Below are 24,787 nucleotides of genomic sequence, written 5' to 3' on the forward strand. Positions count from 1 at the left end.
AGCTGGAGAAGGCTTCAGTAGTAATGCAGTTGCTACAATCCTTAATTATTTTTTTGAAAAAAATTGTCTAATTTTCAGATACACTTTGTGTATAATTAGAATTGCAATAACCTGTCTTTGCTTGTATAATTTTAGATATCTTAAATGAATTTTATATCTTTTGGATTTTTTGAATTTATTTTTCTTTTTAAATGCGGTTAACCCTCATCTTCGATCTGCTTCCCCCAAATGATTATGGTTTCTTGTCTTAATTACAAATCTCATAACTGAATTTCTTTATGAGAGAATTCCCAAACTAGCATCAAGAACCAAACAAATAATCTGCTCAAACATTTCTTTGCATGTGGGAAACTATGTGCAAACCTGGATAGCTCTGATTATTCACAACTACAGTTTGTTTAATTGGATTAACTTTTTGCTCATTTTAAAATTAATTTAGCTACTTTTGTTAAATTATTAATGTTGAAGGTGCTGAAGCATACTTCAGTACCATTGCTTGTATCTGCTCTTCTTACTGTAATTATCATCTGCTCTCCTCTCACAACACTGAAGATTCCACATCTCCTTATACACTTATTTAGTGTTCATATGAGCCCCTATTAATTTAATGACACATGAACTGCACTTACTGCTTGTATAAAAAATGATGCCCAAAGAAATTGAGTACCACTGAAGCAGTGACAAATAATGGAAATACTACTTCATACTAATTTTAAAAATAAGGAAAGCTTTATTTTTCTTGTTCACCACTCATATCCATTATAAATTGCAGTGTTCCATATTTGAAAAGCTTCTTAATTCAGGAGATGGAAAGAGGAAATCTTTAGAGTGGAGACATGTTTTGGTAAATTAAAAATAAAGGTTAACAGAAAGATTTGGGACTGCAGAATCGATAGACCAAGTCAATTGATAATGACCAGTGTGAGAGGGCTCTGTTTGAGGAAATGCAATGGTATCCTTGCTTGTCACAGTTGGAAATGTTGCTGGAAATAGGCAAGGAACAGATATACAGGGGAGAATCAGGTGGCAAGGAAATACCATTAAACCAATCAATGCAAACCCCAAAGTATTTGTCAAGACAGATCATGTACTCCTAAACCCAATTTCACAACAGCGATAGGCCTGGCAGATCTCTCCAGTCACTTTTTAGGATCACAAAACAAAAACAACAAAGAAACAGGTACATTATGTTTTATTTATGAAGCAATAGAATCACTGGATACAAATTCTGATTTCAATTCCTATATTGTGTGATCTATCATATATTAAATTGCATGCACAGTTTTGAAGGTCTTTGCAGAAGTGGATCCAAAAAATTTATGTTTAACTTGCCAAGACTTAAAATATTTCTGATAAGTTTTCCAATTAGTATAAGTTCTAAAAGGGAACCTATTTGTCTAAATACATTCTTCATCAGTCTGGAACTTGCCTGGCAAACTCTCTAAACTGAGCATATTTGGAAAAAATATAATTGTAAGGATGTGCAAAAGACACTAAATCAGATGTCAATAAAACGTTTGTACAGCTCTTACTCATCTTTCATGGAATATTAAAAAAATTAATTTAAATAAGTTGTTAGATTGCTGTCCAAGTCTGAAGTAAGAGAAACTAGCAAGGTCTTTCAGTTTTGTATTCCTGAGGTAGAAGGAGTCGGAGCATGGCAGTGGGGCGTATTGTCATTTTGTCATTGCATGTTCACTTGGTGTTGCTGGTATGTCTGTAATGCTGTACTGGATTTGACAGATCCATCACATAGCTCAGTGAATGGCTTGCTTGAATTAAGCCTATGGGCAGATTTATTCACATTGATTGGCTATTGGTTTTGTGTTTTATGATTTGATTCTTGCACCTTCGATGGGAGTAAGGGCAATGTTCCTTTCTTGGCGCGTACAAACGTTGGCAGCGGTGTTTGTGCAAAACGTGTCTGGGAGTGCAGGGAGCAGAGCCCTGGCAGGAGGGAGCAGCCCTGGCTGAGAGGCAGAGCCCCAGCCTGTGCTGCTTGCTGTCCCCAAGCAGGGCCAGGTGTGTTTATACATGGATGTGCTGTATCCATATATACACACACGTTCCCATCCATCACACACCCTCGCACTCACGCACAGAGGTGCTCTGAGCACCATCCCCTTCTGAAACACCCAATTTCAACCTCACTCCAGACTATGGGGACATTCCCACTGACCTCTTTGTTGTCTGGATTAATTCCCTCATCACTGGAAGCTTTTTTTTTTTTTTTAATAAAATAAGGCATATTCCAAAATATTTTGCACGTAACACTTTCTAGTAAAATATATGTTTTGTTTTATTGTTTTTTTTCTCCCACTATCAATTTGTGTTATATGTTCTGTGGTTATACCTAGGGTTTTGTGAAATTTGAGAGAGAAGGTTTTGTCATATGGAAGTTAGGTATCTTCCAGATCTTAAATCTTACTCCTGATAAAATCCTGATATTCTAAATAGTTTACATTTTTAACATGTCTATGTGAAGCATTCATTTTTTTTTTAAAGCAGTAGTGTCTACAAAAATACTTTAATATATTTTCCAGTTCTCTTTGGGCAAGTAGGTGAGAGTAAGACTTGATATTTGTGCTCAGATTATCCTAAAATAGAATAGATACAGATTTGATTTGATTTAATAGTAAACATGCTCATTAAAGAGTGAAAATTTAGAATGAAGAGTAAAAAAACCACTAAATATAAATTGTGACCTTCTATAGCTGAAGGGGGTTTTTATTATGTTGTGGACTATATAATCTTCTATTTTATGATTAAACAATGAAAATCACTATATTTTTATTCAAATTATTTTCTCTTGTTTAAGATTACTAGAGATATATACTAAAAATTAAGGTTTTGATTGCATATAAAATATAATAGCATCTTGAGCTAGAATTTAATTTTCCATTAAATAATTTTACAGAAGCATAAATGTTTTAAAATCTAGTACCTCATTCATTTCATGCTTGTGCCTTCTTAGATTAAGGACAAAGAGCTTCTCTACACAGTTTCAGTTTCTAAAGGAGTCAGGTTGAAAGATCAAAAAAAATTAGAATATAGTGGTAACTTTTCAACTTCCATCTGGAACCTTCCAACATTTGTGTAATTTGCTATCCCAGTGGAATCTTAAATGGAAAGTTTGAGGGGTGATCCATAAGGAGGAATTGTACAGCCCATAATGTAGGTTATTCAAATTCTGACAATGAAAAGGTTTAGTTAGCACCATGACTGGCTACAGAGGTTGTGCTTAGCTTTTCTAAAAGCAACAGAGATTATATTTAACACTTCTTCTGCTTAGGTTTGATGTGGTGATGCTTTATTGGTCTAGTTGTTTTTTTTTTTTTTTTTTCCTGGACAATCCTGTATGGTACTTAAAAGTTCTTTATTCCCTATTATTGCAAATAAAAATCAAATTACTGGCTTGGCTGTTACAGAGAGGCAGTGAGTTTGGCCATCTACCTGTTAGAACTTTATGCCTGTGTGATCTCTGGCAAACTAGAGGATCACTGGAGTCATGTCAGTGTTTCATAATCCATTTTCATCCCAGTTCATTCAGAGTTTTGGGGATGACTGGAGTATATGACTCATAGTGTAACCATAACACTACCTTTCTGTGAAGAGTTAGAAAGTACAAGTGGGTGAATATGAATAAAGAAACTGTTATAGGGACAAAAAAATCATCAAAGCGTTTCAAATTCCATGAGCAGGGACTTTGATGTAGTACATTTTGTCAGGAATTTCCTGAAATGAAAATATGTTGCATAGGGTACTTTCCAATAATTGAAGCATGGCTCGTTCTAAAATATTGCAGATACGACATTTTTGGGGGAGACTCAGTCACATATAGGAAAACATTTTAAACAATTATATTTCTTAAAAACATAATCTTCTACCAGTTCTAGGAAGCTGTTTTGATGTTTGAATACATTTCTCTTCTGGTTGGAATTAACCTGTTTGCTGGTGCTCTGAAGTCTTGATTCACCTGTGTGTAGTTTGACTATTCATGTAATATCCAGGAAACTGCTAAAACTCCTCACCCAGTTCAAAACTGAGGGGATACAGTAGTGAAAAAGCTTAGTGCTACTGCCCAGAATTATGGCAAACACCAATTATTAAACTTTTGTCATGTCAGAGCTGGTTTCATTCATACCCTGCTTCTACTTTTCTTACTTTTAATCTCCATTCTCACTCACTGCAGTATCAAGGGATATTTTAGGAATCCCCATGGACAGGGAAAGACTTGCCTTTTTCTGTGACATCCATGCTAGAAATCATGAAGAAAAAGCTGGGAGAGAATGTAGAGGTAGACTAAAGCCCAGATTTCCATACCTGTCTTCCTGATGTGCTCAAAGCTTAAGGTGCTCAGTACTTTTGCTGCCAGGTTCTTCTTGAACATAGGGAGAACTGTTAAATGCTCACCAAGTTCCAAAATAAATAAAATAGAATCAGTGCACCTATTCTGAATTTACATCTTTAGTTTCAGTATTTTCTCTTGCTTTATCTCTCCAGCCTATGTCTGCTTATGTAGCCTGACTTTTAACTTGGGAGTTCCTTATCTAATGTAGAAGCTCATAGTAAATACTGTTGTTATGAATATATTAATTAGATGGATTTTCATACCTTTTCTCTAAAAGGAGGGAGGGGAAAGGACTGGTTAACATTTTTAAAGTAGGAATTATCTCATTACTAGCTCCTAAAAACTTTTGAGGAGGATATTAGAAGATATTAGAGGATATTGGAAGAAAGTGTGACTTGAAAATTTCGCAGTGTTGTACCCAGCAGAGTGGATAAATACGGAGTTGGGGAGTTAGTAAAACATTGATTCCTGCTCCAGCAGACCAAAACTGTTACAGGCCATTGGGTCACTGCCTGTGACAGGATAGACCATAACAGCTCCTTTGGACATGTCAGTGGCTAATTACACCCTGCTCAGTTCTCAGATCATTGCCCTGATAGACCGCAAAGAGGCAGATTAGAACGTGCTCCAAGTGGTGTCAACCTGAGTGCTTTAAAACCACGGAGGAATTAAGAGCACGGTGCAAGAGGAAGAGAGAAGATAAAGGAATAAAATGTTATTGATAAAACTGGGATGCCATGGATAGAGTCTGTATGGGTTAGTGTCATTTACAGTGTGCTCTGGCAAGGTGATGAAGTATTAGAAGAACAAACTTTAACAATGGTGATGAAATTAATCAAGAGAGAAGCAATTTACACTCTTGCATGCTTTCACTGTAGCATTCCACAACTCTGAGGAGCCTAAAACATTTTATTAGGTATTTAAATAGATTTTTTTTTATATTCTTTTGGGCTTGTTAAGCTGCTGATGCTCTAGGAATCCACCTGAGGCAAACATCAGATTGTAAGAATACTGCAGGAGTAGGAATAGAATGTTTATCCAGGTATCCTAAAGAAATTTTTTAGTGGAAATTGCTGTAGGGTGTTTAGTAAAGATGCATTAAAAGGAAAAAAAAAGTAAAGTAAGGACTTTGTGTAAACCAAACAAGTACCAGCTTCTAAAGTTCGTTTTGTTGTTCTTGAATGAATTCCTAAAGAATCCTGGCAAGGTTTTTATGTATATGGTATTTTAGTTAAAATAGGAGAAAACAAAAATTATCCCGTCAACTAATTTGTAAAGTCATTCCAAACTTTATATAATGGAAAGAGAAAGAATTTTTATTCATAATTGCTGAAGTTTATAATTATACCTCTATATATTAGGAAAGTTATAGTTGATAAAATGGTGGCTACTAGGAAACTGTAAGATCTGCTATGAAATCAGAAATAAATATAAAGTATGTTTTTGAAGCATTATGTTAAAAATGCCATGATATACAAAAAGAACAAATCCCCCAATTAAATAAATTTATATTTTTCATGTATTTTAGTTAATAAAATACTAATTATTTATGCAAGGCTGACTTAAAAATCCTCTTTGCCCTAAAGAGAATAAACAATATGTCCAAAATACAGTAATAAACAAATTTTTCAAATGTAAATATTAAGACTTCAAATATAGCCCTAATTTAGCAGTCCTGGATCATAATGACATCGATTTATGTTGCTGACATGGAGCACTTCTGAAATAGAATTACTGCACTACTTCCTGAAGTATTTAATTTAAGTGCCTAGACTATGTTAATCACACTAAAAGGCCAATAATTTTAGAGCAGTTCTGCCACTGAGATTGGTATGAATTCTGGTACAAAATGCTGTGTGGTATTCAGAATTTCACCTCTTAGGTTTAGGTTTTACTTTAAAATGTCCAGATTTGCTTAAAAATAATATGTTCCTTTAGCAGAATAATATTAATCTTTGGACTCTGTGTATTGTATCATTAATAACAAATTATTTCATACTAGGTATAATATATTGAATGATCATACATCAGAAAATTCCACTGATGCAGCAGGTGATATGAGTTAGACCCAGGTCTATTAGTATAGCGCTGATTAAAAAAAAATAAATTAAAAAAAATCAGGAAATAAAATTTGTAGATCTAAAATATGAAAGTTGAAAGACCTACAGATTTTCCCACTGTTTTGATGCAAGAAGTTGTCCACATTGTGGCAATATATTAAAAATAAGGGTTTGGTTTTTTTTACAACAGTATTAAGTTGGACTGTTGCATGTGTTTGGTAGAAATTTTCTTTATACTGAGGGCTGATGCAAGGACAGAGAAGGAGGTGTTTGTGTCCAAGTCACTGCCACGGCAGAATTATTGTATCCACCCTGAGTGCAGGGTGGACCTTCCTCCAGTCTGCTGTGCAGCGCTATTGGACTGTGCTAAAAGGAATCTCTGTTCCAGAATTTGAGTGGACTGTTTAGCTAGTTCTGCACCAGGGCTAAAATAAAAATGCCTGCCCATCTGCTGGGGAAAGCCTAAGATAAGAATACAAATTATGAGAAAGCACCTTCTGTTGACCATTTTTCCCCTTAGGTATTTTTAATCCCTTTAGATTTTTGGGTTGGTTGTTTGTTTTTTTTTTCTTTCTGAGTAAATGAAGTAATTCAGGCATATCACTGGGCTTGGGGATGCACATTTCCATTGGTTTCTAGATGAGCTGGGGGTTTATTTTTTTTATTTTCATATTTTTTTGCAATTGCAAAAGTACTTTTTGGTATCAAAAGAAATTATTTCTTGTCAAGAAGTTGTGTGATTGGTAGCAGGACAAAACTTAAAGAGAGATTTTGTTTCTTTTCTCTCTCCTGCTGCCTTTGGCACTGAATTTTGGTAGAGACATCCTGTCATTGGCTAAAGCACACAGAAATGTCCTGTACTGAGCACAAAGAGGACGTAGCTGAGAGCAATGCAGAGTGATGGATGTGGCAGGGCAGTGAAAGGCTGGGCTGAGCTGTCTGCATCAGGGCTGTAGGGCCATTTCAGACACCCTGGGACACCTGGGGAGGTGAGGGGGACACAGCACCTTCTGCAGTGGCACCTGAGCCCAGGCAGATGGAAGAGCTCATGAGCTTTAGTGTTTGCTATGCAGCAGTAGTTATAGAAATAGCTGCACTTGTTTCTTTTGAGTCAGGGTTTTCTTTTATCTGCTTCCTAGGCCTGCCTTAAAATTTCAGGAAAGAAATGGTCAGGAATGATGGATGTAGGGGAGCATTGTCTTGTGATGGGGAAAGCATCACTCAAGGAAAAAGCAAAGGACCTCAGTGAAAGCCAAATATCCACATCTTCTTCCCTGTCTTGGCATCATCGTTGGTTAGGTTGAACAAGAAATTCTACAGAGAACAAGAACCTGACATTGAAGAAATTAGTCTAATAACCTTCCTAATGCACATCAGGTCAAACAAGTTACTCTTAGTGTTGTTGAAGCTTGTTAATAGTTCTATTCTTATTATATTCAATATATCTTATAGGTATGGCTGTGAAGTTGTTTAGTTGTCTTTGTGTTGATTCAAATGCTATGGGTGCAGTAATGTACTTTGATCTTAGAGTAATGGGAATATAAAGCATGATAATAGCAATATCAACCTTCTAATTATAGTTATTATGCTAATATTAAAAAGTTTAAATTCTTTGATTGCCTTGATATTTAAATTTAAGGCACCAGCAGGAAAGAGTTGGGAAGGACTCCATACAATGATTATAAAGGGGAACTTTGTCCATCCTTGAATATTGCAGAAACCATTCAAGGAGCCAGCAGTCAGCTCTATTGAAATTCATGCTGGAAAACCCCTCAACATCAGAGTCCTCACAAAAGCAGCAAAGTCTTAACATTTAGAGCACGAAGGAAATCTATAATAGCTTTAATAATATAATGGAGAAATATACAGATGTACCACATATAACTGCTGGGAAAAACCCTTGCTGCATGGGATCCTTGGGGAATATGGTGTGGAGCAGCTCCAGGAAGGGAAGTCGGTGCTTTTGGTTAAGCTGCAGCAATTTTACCAGCTGAGATTCTGATCCCTGAGTTCTAAATACTGGCTTTGTTTGTCAATCCCATGGTGGTCCTACCAGGAGAAGTCAACTGATTAAATATAGTTTAGACCTTCCCACTGTAACTTCTGCTCAATATTGTGTTTGCCTTCATCCTAAATTCTGATGTTCTGGGCTCTGCACTATTTTCAGCAGTTGCTGTATTTTTGGGTGGGGGTCTGAACTTCTGTGTTAGGCAAAATTATTTCTAGTTTTCTTAAGTTTGTCAGCAAAGCCCAGGAATTCAGGTCTATGAAGAATAATCATTGTATGTTAGTGGATTATAATTTCTTTTACATTTCAGATTTCCTAGAGCCAGTGTGATTAATCTCTTAAAATCCCCTTTGACCTCTAGTATTCCATTTTAAGGAAGCTCTGTGTGCTGAGCAGGAGGGATTGGAAACTCCTGGGAGTTACGGGTGAAATTTGGTGTGTGCCAAATTGTTGTTCTCAGTCATTTGCCGTGTGAAACACTGGTGAGAAGTCCTAGTGCCGCACAGCATTTTAGGGAGATGAGAGAGCACACAGAACACTCACTGGCCCCGTGTGTCCTGCACAGGTTTTTGACCACTAATGACCTAATTTTATAAATTCCCAGACACCTGGAGGCTCTGAACACCTGGGAGCAGCAGGGCCAGTGACTGCAGGAGAGAAAGGGAGTGGGAAACTTGTGCTTTTCAAAGAGTGGGGACTGGCGCAGACACAGAGTAGCTCCTCCTTCCCCAGGGTGGGATGACTCCATGGAAACTTTTAGAGGAAGCACTCAGGGTAGCAGTTTGTTATGAACTTAGGTTGGAATGGTGTTTCGTGATAGTTACATCCCCCAAGTCATAAAAAAAAAGTGTCTGAGACCCATTCTCTGAATCTCTTCTTATCTTCCATTTCCAGGTTCTGAATTTTCCATTAGTGAAGTGGGCAGATCACTTATGGGTCGAGTGTTTCTTCACGGAAGTGCTTGTGTATATTAGACAGCCATAGAAAGGACAAGGCTTAGGCTCCAGTGATTAAAGAATTTAAACCCCTCAATATACACAAAATCTTTATTATATAGTATGGCATGTTTTCACCAAACACTTTCAAGAAGAGAGAAAGCAAGCATGTAATGTATTGGAAATGGAAAAGGTCTGCTGGATAGAAAGAGCAGGTGCCAAAAGAGAGAGGATTCTGTCAGATGTGGGGCCCTGGAGGCACACATTTGTTACTGCCAAAGGGACTACAGGGAATGGAGCAAAGGAAATTACAACATATTCAAACCTTTGAAGATTGTGTGATGCAGGTTCAATAACCACCCCAAAGGAAGAAAGCACATCTAAATCACTTAATAGTACTTCTGTTGTCTTCCCCTTCTGTTCTTGTTTGAATTCAGGATATATATCAAATGTTTAAACATTTTTTTTTTCAAAATTTAAAACCATCTTTATTACCATACTGGTAAAAAATGAGTTAGTTTTCAATTTGCTAGAAGAGATAAAAATTGATTTATGGGCTTGAGAGAAGCAGTAGTAGGCAGAGTTTGCCCTTGGGAAGGAGCTGCTGGGATGGAACCCAGCCATTTGGAGTCCCAGCAGCACAGATTCCTGCCCCACACTGTCTGGGAGAGAGCTCAGACTGCCAAAAGGTGCCACTCCTGCACTTAAAAGCATTGCACTGAGCCCAGGGTGTGAGTATTTGGAAGGCTGGATATATCCAACATTCAGGTCAATGATTTATCATGTTATCTTTTCAGGTTTGTTTCGTTTTTTGATTTTTTTTTTTTTTGATCTCACAGCCAGTAAAAACTTTTAAAATTTTTTTTCAAAAAAAGTTTTCTTTTATCTAAATCTATGTTCTTTTACATCTGAAGTATTAACCAGTGAACAGTAAAAATTTGGTCCTATACTTTCACTGTTAATACACAAATTAAATTATGGAAGTTATTCTCTATCTTAATTGAGCAGGGCTTATTGTATAATAAAGTTGGGTCCGCTTACAATTCCTGCACCTTTTTGTATCATTTAAAGTGCAGCAACGATGAGGAACACTAAACCAGCCTAAAATGCACCATGAATTTTCATCATATCTTCCTTGTGAGATTTTCAAGCCTTATATGCTTGACAGAGCTGGTGCAGAGAATTGCCCTTTAAAGGGAACACTCCGTGTTTGCAGGGGACTGGGCAAGGTCAGGTGTCCTTTGGCATCTCTGCTCCCCTCCTGCTTTAGGACAGGAGGGATTGGTGCCCCACAGAGCCAGCTTCACTCCTGAGGGCTTCTTCTGCAGCCTCTGGGGCTGCCCACACAGAGGATTAACCCTTGCTGTAGCCATCAGCTACACAGAGACGATTAACCCTTGCTGTAGCCATCAGCTACACAGAGACGATTAACCCTTGCTGTAGCCATCAGCTACACACAGAGGATTAACCCTTGCTGTAGCCATCAGCTGGGCTATCTGCGATGCCTCTGATGAGCAATTTCCCCTCTGAGTCTATGTAAACAACATTATGGAATTCAGCTAAATAAATCCTGCCACTCTAAGAGCATTAAAGCCATCCAAGTGCTTAAGAATTTCCAGGAATTGCTGCAAATAACACCTAATTAGTTATAAAATATTGAACTGGTTTATTGGACTCCAGCCCTCAAGGCTTTTCATTCTCACAGTTGCTATGCTGACCAATATGTAACTTCATTCTTTTAAAAGTTATGTGTGGAGTTGTGAAATTCATTTTATAAAAGCAAAACATTTCCTTCCTATGAAGCAGTATAACAAGAGATGTTTATAGTAGTTGTTATTTTAAATAGATATCACTTTGGGTTTATTTATTTTTTTTAATTAGTTTTTTTCACAGCAATTAGCAAAGACTTGGTTAAAAAAGAGTAAGATTTCAGAACAGTTTCAATAATATTTTTCATTCTGAAGGACAAATTGCATTAGTGTTCTGGGGTCTTACTGGAGGTACTAGCATATTACTCTTGCGGATAATTCTGTATTTTAGCATCTGAAAAAAGAGACTCTGTGGCTAAATGTTCCAGTGTTCTGAACTGAGAGGAACAAAAGGAACTTCACAGTAACCACTTTAGAGGCAGTTTTTAAGGAAAAGTGATCTTTTAATTTAGATGAGAGGGCAGTTTAACAATTTCACAGAAATGAATCAGAAGAATTTTTTGTGAAACAGTAGCAGGTAATACCGGCTCTTTTAGGCAAGCCTCTAACTTTTTCCTGTTTATCACAGAGGTGGTAGCAGTAAATACAGTGAAAAATTATACTACCTATATAATACAGAGTAGCTCTGTATTTATTATGTAGAATTTATCCCCCTTTGTTCTTTGGTTTGTTTTGTTTTTTTTAAAATTCATGTATTTAGCATTACTTGTTAGGTAAATCTCATTAGCTCCTGAAACTGTTGCAGATGACAAAATAAAGAGCAGAGCTGTTAATTGAACTTAATGAACAGATGAAAATGCTAGAATGTGCAATTTGATCACTAAGCTCACCAGTGTCAGTATTTCTGCTAGGGCAGAGGCAATGATCTGCTTTTGGAACTATGCAACCCTGTCCCTGCAGTACAGATTGCGGATCCCTTGTTTTGGTTTGGATTTATTTTTTTTTCCCCTTTGGAATGTGAACCTCTAAGTAACAAGGTTCACGCATTTCTAAACGAGGATTTCAAATCTCTTGATACACTGGAGGTGAAGTAATAGAAATAGATTTTGCTCCCTTAGGGCTCCACTCCTGCAGGTTTTGCTGCCCCTGAGGCCGTTTGCTGCTGCATGGTGTTTCCAGCAGGATGCTCAGCGCCCAAAGCTTGCAGAGCTGTTTTCCCAGGCACTCCTTAGCCTGCATCCCTTGGCTCCTGGCTGCTAGGCTGGCATTAAGGCTGTGCAAAGCTCAGGGTCAGGTTTTGGCTGTGCCTGGCACTGCAGGGGCTGGGAGGAAACCACACCCGAGTGTTAAATCTGCATTGGGGTTCATTAACCCTGCCCAACACAGAAACACCCCGAGGCAGCTGTGTGTGTGCAATAAAGGAATCATGGGATGTTAATCCTTCAACATGGTTTCCACCAACACAAATCCTGGTTGCCTAGATTTCAGAAAGGACAAACGGGATTTGTGCCATAATGAAGTTTTCTGCATTTTGAAGTACTAGTGCATTTAGTGTTTCTCTTTTTGTGTTACCTGGCTTAAAAAAGAATTTTGCAAGAGAAGGTTTATATTAAATTACATATATCTCTAGCTTATTCTCCTAAGATTCTGCAAAAGACTTTTCTATGTATTTGGATGACAGTATATGAGAATATACTATGTCATTTTTTAATAAATAGCAGAAAAATTAATTTTCTGATTGCAGTCATATTAGACATAGAAAAAGCAAAATATTTTAATTTCAATATCCTCCTTTCAGATGCACAAAGTAAATTGCAATTTAATTTTTTTTTTCCAAAGCGCTTTTTACATATTTTGCAGTAGTGCCCTTTGATATCAATATATTGTTTTATTTTTATTAGACTTCATAAATATATTGACATATCTGTAACACTAAACATGAAGCTTCCAATGCAAGAGTTTGTACATAGTCCATATCCAAATGTCACCATTATTTCATTTAAAAGATCCCAGCATGTCTACCTCATGATCCTTATAAACTCTATAGTACTCAACACTTTTTCTTGCTACATTCATTAAAATTAAGCACCCTTCCCCTACCCCATCTGTAAACATCAAGTCAATTGGCAGCTAGCACATTTCCCAGTCAGCAAGCAGTATTGTGAATTTTATCTTCTCTTGCAGAAATCAATTCGTCTTCGTTGCAGCAGATGAAATTTCTTGTAACACCTCTGCAGGTAACAATCATTGATACTTCTTGATGCATCCATCCAGGTCTCAATATCCTTTTTCACATGCTGCATTTAATCGTAAGACAAAGCCTAGGAAAGTCCATAGTGTATAAATCTTGGGGATAGTTTAATGAATTTATAGCTTCAGCCTATAGGTTCTGCCTTATAAAAGCCATTAGGTTATTTTGCTGACTTTGGTGTTTTGTTTCCAGTTTATGGTATGGCCTAGTGTGTAAGGATATGTTAAACCTTCTGATAAAAGCTTCAGGAGTGTGACTTTCAGAAGTCAAACCAAAGAGAAGTGGTGAGAAGAGCCAAGGCTTAGTTGTGTGCAGGACATTGTAAGTGCTATAGATGTAACAATTTTCTTTTCAACTCGTTGGGGGCAAAATGATGCCCACGAGGGTATTGCAGACCCTAAAGCACTCACAAAGTCTATCCTATGGATGAGATAGTGGGAGAGAGGGTCTGTGCCCTCAGAGGATCTCTCTCTAGTAAGTAAAAAGTCTCCATATGCTATCATGTTGTAAGCCATGGGTACAGAAGAATGAACAATGTTTTTAAAAGGTTTATTTATATTTTACAAATATATTCAATAATGTCAAGAGGTTTTCTCTCTTTTAAGCAATAGAGTTTGAACAAGCTTAGTCTTAATTCAGGTAAGGATGGTGTTATGTTGCTGCATAAGAAATCAAAAGGCTAAAATAAATAGTAATGGTGCTGGGACTTGTTCTGCAAATACTGTTGTGCAAAAAATCAAGTGCATAGAACTTCTCATATTGAAGGATGACAGGGTATATAGTGTGAAATCAAATGTTGGTATTAAGAGGTGTTTGCTGATAGAGTTTTATATTAGCTGAAATAAATGAAAGGTGACGAGATTTCTGTTTATGATTATCTACATAGAAACAAATAGAGAACATTTATTTATGGAAAAGATGATCATACATAAACCCAAATATGCTAAAATTGTCCTAATCTCTATGTAGCACCTTTGGTGGTAATCTGAAAAGTTCTTCTGTAGTAAAACCTGATTTAAGATAGATTTTTCTAAGCCCTATAAATTATGAAGTAAATACATTTTGAGAAGCCAACATTTGTCACATTCTTCATATCACTCAACTTGGATTTTGGCTTTGGTTATTTCACTTGAGCTTCCTGCTCAGCTCTTCATTGAAGTGAGCTGTGGTAGGGAGGCTGCTGATTTGTAAATCTAAGCTTTGCTAAGTAAGAATAAAATATTTATTTTAGCAATTTTTAAACATGGAATTTTTGAGATAGATGTGGGGTCTGTGGGTCCAGTTTTGCAAAGTGAACCCTTCTAAGCGATAATTCTTGTTCTAGTAAAGAAATTTTTCTCTCTCAATTCAGGCACAGTTTAAGTGCCCAAGACTATTGCAGATATTCCATATATTACTTTTTTAGAATTCCAATTAAAAATATATTATTTATATAAAATATAAAATTAATTTATAAGTGCCTTCAGTGAACTTTACATAAAAGGAAATGGATCTCTATGTGTACTTATTAAAACTTTTCAGTTTACCAGTTGATTACCTATGTTGAATTGATTCAACAATAAGGTATTTTTGCTAGGCATGGTTTTGAGCATTTGATAAAGACATCCATCACAGGTGACTATAGGTGACTTTTTTTGCACTAAGTATGAAGGAGAAAGGTGATGAAAAACCTGTACCTGCTGTTTCTTATATACCTAAGTTTCAGTAATAGAATTTAAATCACTTTTGGCTTCATAAAAAAGTAATTCTCTAGCCCGTATTCCTGTGATTCAAATTGCTAAAGTTGAATTTGGTCTTTTGGATTTGTAAGTTGACTTTCAACTATTTTTATTATCTGATGTTTTATGCTTTAATACATGGAGTAAACATAGAGATACTTTGAGAACCAAAACTAACCTTCCTGTGGTTTTTCAGATGCATGCAAAACACCTACAGTATGATTTTATAGTGCTTTTTTTAGTGCTCCTAAGCTCAATGACAGTAATTCTACTGTGTTTATAAAGTTTATATCAAGTGAAGATACTTATAAACATGCTCAATGTTTGAAATGTGAGTATTTGTACATTTGTATTGCCTCCCTGTAAAGGATGGGTGTGTTTGTGGATTTCAAGTAGTAATATATGACAAGCAAAGCTTTGGTTGCAACTTGATCATCAATTGGAAATGGGAGGTCTTGGGTGGTTCTGCTGGTAATATTCACTCTTTTCTTCTCAATCCTTCATCATTCCTGCCAGAGGATACTTAGCCCTCAGCCACATGGTATCTGTTTTTATTTGGGAATAAAGTAATCTTGAGTAGATAAATGTGTTAATGAGCAATTTGTGTCCATAAACACATTTCTATTTGTGCATCTCTGTCTGTTCCTGAATGCACATTACAGAGGGAAACCTCCTCAGCTATCTGACAGAGGGATCCTTCCATGGGAAATTTAAAAGCATTTCACTCTTCATTGCATCCAGTGCATTCTGAGGCTAAAAATAATTACTGTTCAGAGGAGAAGTTCTGCACTTCTGGGATAGATCTTCTCTGGCAGACATGATTAAAGGGTTTGCAAGCAGATCTGAACTAGAACAGAGACAGGGAAACTATGAGAAACTCCTCTTGGTTTGATGATGGAATTTTAACAAGGATCTCTGAGGACCTTCCTTTAGCAAATTCCTGACTATAGCTGCATAGGGGAGAATTAATCCTGGGGTTCTTGTCTGATGGGGGCAATGGGCAGCTGCCCTGTCAGTCTCTGGATAAATCAGAATGAGACCCAGAATAAACCTGTGGCTTATTTACTTGTTGGTTACAGAACATTGTTAATTTTGCAGCTTTAGCATTCTTAGTGAATTTTTCGAATCGGTGCTCAATCTATTTTTCTTTTTCCTCTTTTAGATTTTGTAGCATCAAAATTCATAGTTTGGAAAGAAAAAGCATTTTTAGTGTCTTTTGCCAGTGCATTCTCAGATGTACCTGCAAATGACATTTTATGGTTTTTTGTGTAAAAATGGGACAGGGTTATTATTTTATATTTATATTATCTCTCTCTCTTTTCTTCCAGTTTTTAACTATTATCCAGCCTTTATGTAGAAGCAAAAAAAAATCCAGTGCTGATGCATGCTTGGTATTATTTTTCTCCCAAGTGTATTTGCAGTTTATGATTTTGAAATAACAGAGAGAAAGGCAAGGGTTTATATAAAGCTGAATTTGGAATGAAGTATGGTGGAAGTGGATATAACACCTGTCCAATTGTGACTGTATTTATTTACATTTTTGAGCAGAATCAGTCCCAGGAGGAAGGATTCTGTGTGTGTGTGTCTGCATTCAAGCAAAAGAAATGCTTTATAAAGCTTTAGAAGTTGACAGTCATAAATTAAGTTATTGACCTCCATTTGGAGAAAGATACAGTCTCCAAAATAGATTAAACATTTTGAAAGGTTTAACTTCATAACTGCAGGAAAGATGTTGAATAAAAGCAAGCAGCTTCAATAAGCAAACCGTGGGGTTTGTGCTATTGAAATATTTGAAGAGAATATTGGCCATTTTTAACAAATGCAATTGCTCCAGTCATTGCAATTTCCCTGTATACTATCATTAACCTGTCAGCACTAACACTGCCACAAATTGAATTCATTGAACAATAGGAAATATGGAGATACTGATTTAAAACAAATTAATGTTTGATGAAGGGCTTAGAATCGCTGCAGTGCCTGTTGTGGCAATCCTACCTCTGCCAGGGTGGGTGCATAAATAATTGCAGCTGGTCAAAATTTTGCCAGACAAATTTGCATGCATCTCATTGACCTGTTCATGTGTCTGGAAGGAGACAGTGATTAGATCATCCTCTTAGAATGGAATTTGAAAGAATTCAATCCAAACTCTTTGGAAGAAGGCAGCTTGAGAGGTGTTTCTTCAGCCTGTTAGAATTACTGTGTGAAGACATATGCTCAGTTGAGAGAGGTTCTTCCCTTTTACTATTGCTGCCAATGGGTTTGACTTCATTTCATGAAGCAGTTTGGAAAAATAACCATTTTCTGTGAGAGGCTTTTATTATGCTGTGCTCTTCTGCTAATCAAATAAAAAATGAAGATGAAGGAGCATCTGTATGGTTTCTGTTCTAGTATTTATTTAAGGCTGTACTGCTGTTGCCTGTGAAAAATGGCAGATAGTGAAGTTTTTTCTCTGGAAAGACTAGGAAATGTTGCACTAATGCACAAAATTAAACTTCTTCTATAAATTCAAGTGTCCTTTATGTTGGCAGTTTAAACTTGCATTTACTGCTGCTATAAATAGTTCCTTATACGGAATTCCATTTGTCACAGCTTTTACTGCTCTGGGTAGTTGCGTGCTGAAGACGTTCAGCCATTGGGCCAGTTGATAAAAATCAGTAAACACTCTGATTATGATCTGTTGTCCTTTGATGAGGTCTGATGAATCCCTTTTTGTCAGCCCTGGCTGTCAGTGTCTGTGTGCCAGCTCGCCTGGCCGGTGCTCGCGGTTCTGGGTCAGTTCGCATGGCTGCTCAAACGTGACAGCACCACCAGATTAAGGAAAGCTGAGGTCCTGTCATTTGTAAATGGAGGATTTGCAATGTGAAGCTCCTTTGATAGCAGAAATAGTGAATAATCTGTGTTTCTCCTCAACAAGTGCCTGTAGGCACGTGTGCATCTCCTGGGCTGGTTTTTAATGAAGCAATTAGATTGGTTTTTCTCTGGTAGGCTAAAAATAGAGCACGTGAAAGATGATTTGTGTGTGTGCATGTATGGATGCCTGTATACAAGTCCATTAAATGAGCAAAGATTCAGTTTTAATATCTTGAGATTATCATATTGCAAATAAATAAAACAATGCTATAAATAACGCATAAAACAACGCTATGGTTGCAGAACTTTATACCTGATCACAAAAGACTGCTTTAAAATTTTATAAATAATGTACCCAGTATATTTATTATTGCACTGGTAAGAATGTCTTCAAGCTTTATTGCCCTAAATATAACAGCAATAGTAATATGAAAGTGTTTTACAGACCTAAGAAATGCTTTCTTTTCATTGGAATAGAGTTGGGTTTAGGTGTCACCTGATGGCAAGCCTCAGATTTCCCAGTGGTTTTTTTTAAATGAAGTTTACAAAAAAATCTAAGTTTCTTGGCTAGAAGCTACACAGAAAGGTGGTAGTGCATAGAATTCTGTTTGACTTGGCATCAGCTTCAATTCCCACCCTGGTGTGAATCCACACAGCAAGACTGAAACTAAATGAGAGCTCTTAAGAGAGATTTGTGCTTAGGATTGCTCCAGTTTGCAGTTATCCAGCATCAGCTTAGGAGAAAGTCACCCGTTCTGGTGTTTGTTACCCTTCTATGTTTCTGCAAATTAACCAGTATCAGTCATGTTCATTGAAATGTTTTAGAAGATGGCAGCTCAGCTTTGGCTGGCTGCAAACATCTCACAAATTTTAAAAGAAGATACAGGCTAGCAAACAGAAGCAAAATTAAAACCACATCTGAGCATCAGTGGAACTTCTGCAAAACATGCCTGTCAATTAGCAAGGAAATTAACTGGCCAAACTGAGATGTGACATACATAAGTAAACAGCCAAGGACTGGAAATTCATCTCTACAGAAAAGTCTGCATAGGCTGCTCTACTTTCTCTTTTCCCCAACTTGCAGGAAGAAGTAAACAATGCTTTTAATATTTCATCAATGACATATTTATGAACATCCTTTCATGGAAACCTTTCATTATTGCCCTGTACCCATGGTAGACCCTAGCCAAGTTTCTTATCTCTGAGAAAACCTAGGAATGTGTTAGTATTGTAGTGATAAAAATCCCTTATGGCTCTGCAGGCACACAGGAGTTCAGCCCTGCAGTACACCTTGAAGTTTCACTCTTTATTGTGCTGCCTGTCACTTCCCAATTCTCTGCTCCACATCACAAATCTGTAGCACATTATAGGTCATGGAAGAGGAGGATGCTATGAATAAAGTATGTGATGGTCCTGCCTTGTACAGTGACCTCAGCGTTTGATAGCGTGCATTCAACTCTTGGCAAGGAGAATTTCAGCATTCTTAACCTTTCCAATCAAGGCAAATGCCTGGAAATTGTTTTTATCAGCAGATTTCAGTTTTCTTGATCTTAAGTGAAAACTTCAGAGACACCTTTGTCCATTGCCTTCTGAGGTAGAGAGAGACCTGTTGGTTATCAGGTGCCTGAAATGCCCACAGTCCTTGGTGTTAACATCTAAAATGAAGTTAATTCATTGTTTGCACAATCTTTGAACACCACAAGCAGACACCATCCTACCACAGTGGGATGAATTTTAGGTTAAAGGGCTACCTACCCCTGCTGCACAGGTTTGACCCATTGAACCCAAAATACTGTTCAGCAGTGTGGTGTGTGACTGGCGTGCACAGGGAGGAGCTGTGCTGCTGGTGTCATTGCTCTTGGGATCATCCTAGCTCTGTGACCAAGGGGAAGAGCACCAAGTTAGGTATTGGAATAATTTCTGGATTTATGTGGGATTAATGCCAGGTTACCCTTGCTTTCCTTGTATTCCTTCCAGAAGGAATTTTATTACTTGATGGTTCAATTGCAATAAAGTGGGTAAAGAGTGGATGATATTGGGGAAAAGTTAGAAAGATGAGCTTCCCAGTGGCACACAGGATTTGCTTGTAATATGGCTGAGGTCAGAGTTTGATCTGAAGTAGTGAGCAAGTTTTAACTTCTCTCTTTATAGCTCTTAAACAGGTTCATAATTTTCTGTAGTTCCTCCAGCAATATTAGATTTGGAAAAATGGAGGGCAGTTAATAATAAGTAAAATAAGTGTATCAAATTCTTGGATATTCTCCTTCTATACTTCTCAAATCACTTGAGGAAAGTGTGTTAACTTGGTTCATATTTTATGTGGTGAATTTTTCCTTATTAGTTAGTGTGTATGTTATTTAGGAGCTTCTAAATGTCTCCAGTATTGGAGCTCCACTGTCTGTCCCACATGTGTATGGAAATGCAGCCATACTACTAAAGAATTTAAAATCCTGAAATGGCATTTATGATCAGAGGCACAGAATTTCCCAGTTTTTAGAGACTTCAGCAACACCTGCTACTGATTATTTAGAAAGATACTCCCTTTCCAAGGCCCTGAAAAAATAAATCCTACCATTTCCCTTTATAAATCACTTTTTATAAAAATTTAATCAATGAACAACAAATTGTCCTTTTATGTAGTATTTTAGCATTTTGAAACCCTCTGCTGTAAATGGTTGAAGAGATTAAACATAGCATAAGTAAAGACCATGCCATCTATTGGTGGATGGCTTATGGCTACATTTATAGAAGTTAGCATGGCTACACTGGGGTTTTTTCTCACTTATTTCCCAGGAAGTTGTTTGTCCAGTTTTTAAGAACCAGTGTCAGTATGTTAGCAAACATATTTTTTCCCATGATGTCCTGAATGCTTGTCCCAGATACAGTGGAAAATAGAGGAGCATACCTTGTTCTAGTTAGTGATGCATCAAAATTGTTCATCAGCTGTGTTCTGAGACAAGAATTAGTGCATATTGCTTTGGATACTTTGTTTTATCATCCTGTAAAATACACACAGAATGGCATTGACTATTAATTTATTCACCACCTCACCGTTGGCACGTCCTAAATTTCAGTAAGTTGTTTACCTAGAATGATAATTTGCAGTGTAAATGATCACAAAGCATTTAAATGCCACTAATTGTAATGAGGAGTAAGCAGGCTGGGATAGCAGTGAGTAAGTGAAGCAGCGTGTGTGGGACTGAAGCAGCTTACTGATTTGCAGTGTGACAATACAGTTTAAATCCTTCTTCCTATTTTCAGCCTGGAAAACAGAATCTATTCTGCTAACCTTCTGAGCTTCTAAATTTGGTGTCATGCAAGGGCGTGTTTAAAAATTAGCATTTAAAAAGAAACCCACTTGCTTTAAGTTTAAGCTGACACTGTTCCTTTCCTCTGTGGAAATGAAATTTATTAATCATAATAAAACCATCATATTCTGAAGGTAGAGGTCACCCTGAGGAGAAAAAAAAAGTCTATTCATCACAGAGGGATTTCAATGCATCTTTTTCCCAGATGATATCTGAGCATGTGTTCTTTCCCCTTTGGAAATATTTTCATCCATGTTTGTGCTTACATGTCAAGTGTATTCAGGAATGAAAATCGTGCAGTTAAATTTTATATATTTTCTTTTACAGAAGATTTGGAAGTATTCCTTTTACATTTTATTTTGTTTTTACATTGGACACATTTTTAAGTGGAATTTCAATATCCTGTAAAAGAAAAACAAGTGTTTGTTGTTTTAACAAGAATATAAGCATCACTAATTCTGCAATAACATTTCTATGTTAATATTACAGTAAAAGCTTTAGCATTATTATAATAGAAATATAAACCATTCTTTTTAAGGAGCAAGGATTAACTTTGGTCACAGTTCTTACATTAGTATTTCTTCACAACTCTTATTTTAAGAAAAGAGACATGGTTTATATACAAGGATGGAAAAAGCAATGTAAAACACTGACAATAAGTCATTGCTGCTTTGGAAAAAGGGTAATAAAAATGTACTCAGAAGTCAATACTGGGTTGAAACAGTCATATTTTCATCCTTTGAAATTGCTTAATGTGCATGTGTATCCATATTTTCCCATCAGTGGTCAAGATTTCTGTTGAATATTGATATAATAATATTATTAGCAACATGATATATTGCATCAATGTTGTAAATTGCCAGTTACTTCAGGAGTTGGCTTAAATGCAGTAATAATTTAATACAGACTGAGCCCTGAGTGTTCAGGCTTGGTCCTTCCTTACAAGAGGCCCTTGCATTTTGGCTACTTGATGCCATCCTAGGTGGCCTGCTGGATTTTGTTTGAGAGGCAAAGGGACACAGCCCAGGGTCCTGCAGGAATGGGAGGCAGGATGGAGGCAAAATGCAGCCCTACCACTGGACCAAAATTAATTCTATTTTTTACAGATATAGATTGACAGCCCTTGCTCAGCATTGCAGCGATGCCAGATAATCAGGAAAAAAGAAAAACAAGGGAAATATACTAATTCCCATTGACATAAAAGTAATAATCATGGCATTAAAGCATGTAAGATAACAGTACATGCAAATCCTCTTGCATGTCACTAAGGCCATGAAGGAAGCATGTCTACCTTTTAATTAATTGTTTTCCCTTCCTAGATGCTTTCTTACTGTTAGAATGAAATTTGGCTGGGAAGAATTAAAATCACAATGATATTCAAAATTCTCAGACTTTAAAAATTGACATAGAGCAGTAGTGTCTCCTTCTCTTCAGTGCAGATGAAAGAGACACAAGGGATTCTCTTACTGAGTATTTCAAATCCCCAAATTATGTTTGCATCCTTATGTAGAGGGTTCCAAGGCTGAGGGTTATGGAAGTTCCTCCTACCAGAGAGGCTGCAGAGTGTGGGATCAGTGTCAAACCTGCTCAAAGAAGTCTCAAACTGCTTTTCCAGCTCAGAGAGTCACCAAGTCCTTTACCCAGCATAGACTGATGTGAGCAGCTTTCCTTCCCTTCCTTCTCCAGTGGGAATTGGCCATTTCCTTTGTTGGGTAATTTCTAAAGACAGGTGTTCTTAGATACCAAGTATTTAAATAGAATTGATATATAAATTGAATCCCTTACTCATCAATGCTTTGGAAGTAAAAGAGGAACTAATGTATTTTATACAAGCCGTTTACACACATATTCCTGAGTTTTAGACCAGGTTTTGAAGAAAGCAATTGCCTAACACACTGCTACCCCTGGAATTTCATGTATCCCTCTGATTGCAATGAAGACTTCTCTACCCAAATCTAAAGCAAACACAGCTGTGGGGTGAGACACAGAGCCCACACTCATGAACTTGGGGTGCTTAAATAAATTCATTCATTTTTAATGTATTATCCCTTCATAGGAATTTGGATTTACTAAGCAAACAGGGCAGTACAACTGAAGGCATTCAGCTATGATGGCTGCACTTTGAAGTGAAACATCCAGGCTTTAGAATGCTTTATAAGAACTTAAATACTCTTACACTTGCTGAAAATGCTGTACTCCTGCTGGAAAAAAAAAAAAAAGTCTAATTCAAAATGCTGAATATGAGCACCTTTACACTTAGAAGTTTGCTCTTACTGAACTGTTTTCTACTTTTTGTTTTTTTCCATCAAGATGTGTGGTTATGTATTCTTGGAGAAGGAAGGCATTTGATTTCTCTGAGTGTGTGGCCCTATGTTTGTGCAGAGAGTCAGAGACAGGGGTGTTCAGGCTGTCTTTTCCGTGCTGAGCACTTTAGTGGGCATAGTTGACACAGGAGGTGATTTGTGGATTTCCATATGAAAGGAATGCCTCATAATCTGGGAAATGTTGGCTCAGTGAGATGGAGAATTAAGGATTTATTGTCTATGGTAATTTCTGCTCCCTCCTTGAAGATGGCTCTGGGTAGGTGGGAATGTGTAGTGCAGATAATTTGGTCCTTTTCTCTGCCTCACATCCAGGACCCACAGTAGTGGGTGGTGGAGGATTGCATATGCCATGGAAACATTCCTTTCTCAGCTTTCCCTCAGCTGGTTAGCTCAGAATCCACTAATCAGATTCTGCTTGTGGAGGAGCAAATACATGATGATAAAATAGAGCAATTGTCCTCTTTTCAAAAAAAAGGAAGTTTGTACACGTATCTGAAAAATAAGGTAGTTACAGAGAGTGAGACCAGTCTGTGATTACTGTTCACATAAGGCTAAAAACCATTTTTTATTTTTTTTATTTTAAGAGCTATCAAGGGCATCGTTAAACCTTGTTTGCTGCATTAGCCCTCGTATTCGAGACAGCGCTGTAATTACAAGATTGCTTTTGTTGGTCTGTGCGACACCTGAGAGCAAATGAAAATTGTTTGATTATGGGAAATATGTGAGACACTTGCAGTGGAAGCTGTCCCTGGCTGGCAGGTCCATCTCGCTGATGGTGCTCCCTGTGTCCCCCCAGGCTGGGCAGCAGAGCTCTGTGTGCCAAGGTGAGGCAGAGCACCAGGGACTCAGGGAAAGCAGCTCTGAAGTAGTTTCAGCCATAAGGATTTTGTGTGGGGAGAAATGACAAAAATCTGATTTTCCCATCGCTGGCTTTGCCTGGTTGTAGCCGGAATCTGGGCCTGCAAGCTGAGGTTTCAGCTGTGCTGTGTTTTAGGGAGGCTCTGTGTGCAGTGCAGGAGGAGCAGGAGTGTGCACATTTGACACCACGTGCCTGCATTGCTCCACAGCCCCTCTCCTCAGCCTGCTGCTGATTCCTAATAACCTCATAAAGCTAATTATACATTTACTGTCATTTGTAACCTTAACATTTCCCAAAGGACATTGCTTTTGAATCTGTAGAGTGAGTTTATTTGTAAAGAATTTGGCTAGAATGGAAAATTTCATTGCAGCCATTTTGTTAATATCTATAATATCCGGTTTTAACTTTTTTCTTTTTTTTTTTTTTTCTCCATTAATCTTAAATTTATTTTCTTTTCAGTTACGGACGAGTTTA

General features: G+C 37.2%; 1 protein-coding gene across 15 annotated transcripts in view; it reads left to right on the forward strand.

The window, feature by feature from the left end:
- RBFOX1 (RNA binding fox-1 homolog 1) overlaps positions 1-24,787 on the forward strand; it is a 1,162,152-nt gene that overhangs the window by 1,133,325 nt on the left and 4,040 nt on the right. For 11 of the 15 annotated variants that reach the window (XM_058816205.1, XM_058816194.1, XM_058816192.1 and 8 more), the window contains one exon: positions 24,773-24,787. This exon is cut by the window's right edge and continues 61 nt beyond it. In XM_058816205.1, the coding sequence (XP_058672188.1) occupies positions 24,773-24,787 (15 nt within the window). Of the gene's footprint in view, positions 1-13,187; positions 13,241-24,772 lie in introns of all 15 variants that reach the window. The other 4 variants (XM_058816198.1, XM_058816203.1, XM_058816193.1 and 1 more) reach the window with 1 other exon arrangement.

Source organism: Ammospiza caudacuta, chromosome 17 (genome assembly GCF_027887145.1).
Source record: "Ammospiza caudacuta isolate bAmmCau1 chromosome 17, bAmmCau1.pri, whole genome shotgun sequence".
In the NCBI taxonomy this organism is placed as follows: domain Eukaryota; kingdom Metazoa; phylum Chordata; class Aves; order Passeriformes; family Passerellidae; genus Ammospiza; species Ammospiza caudacuta.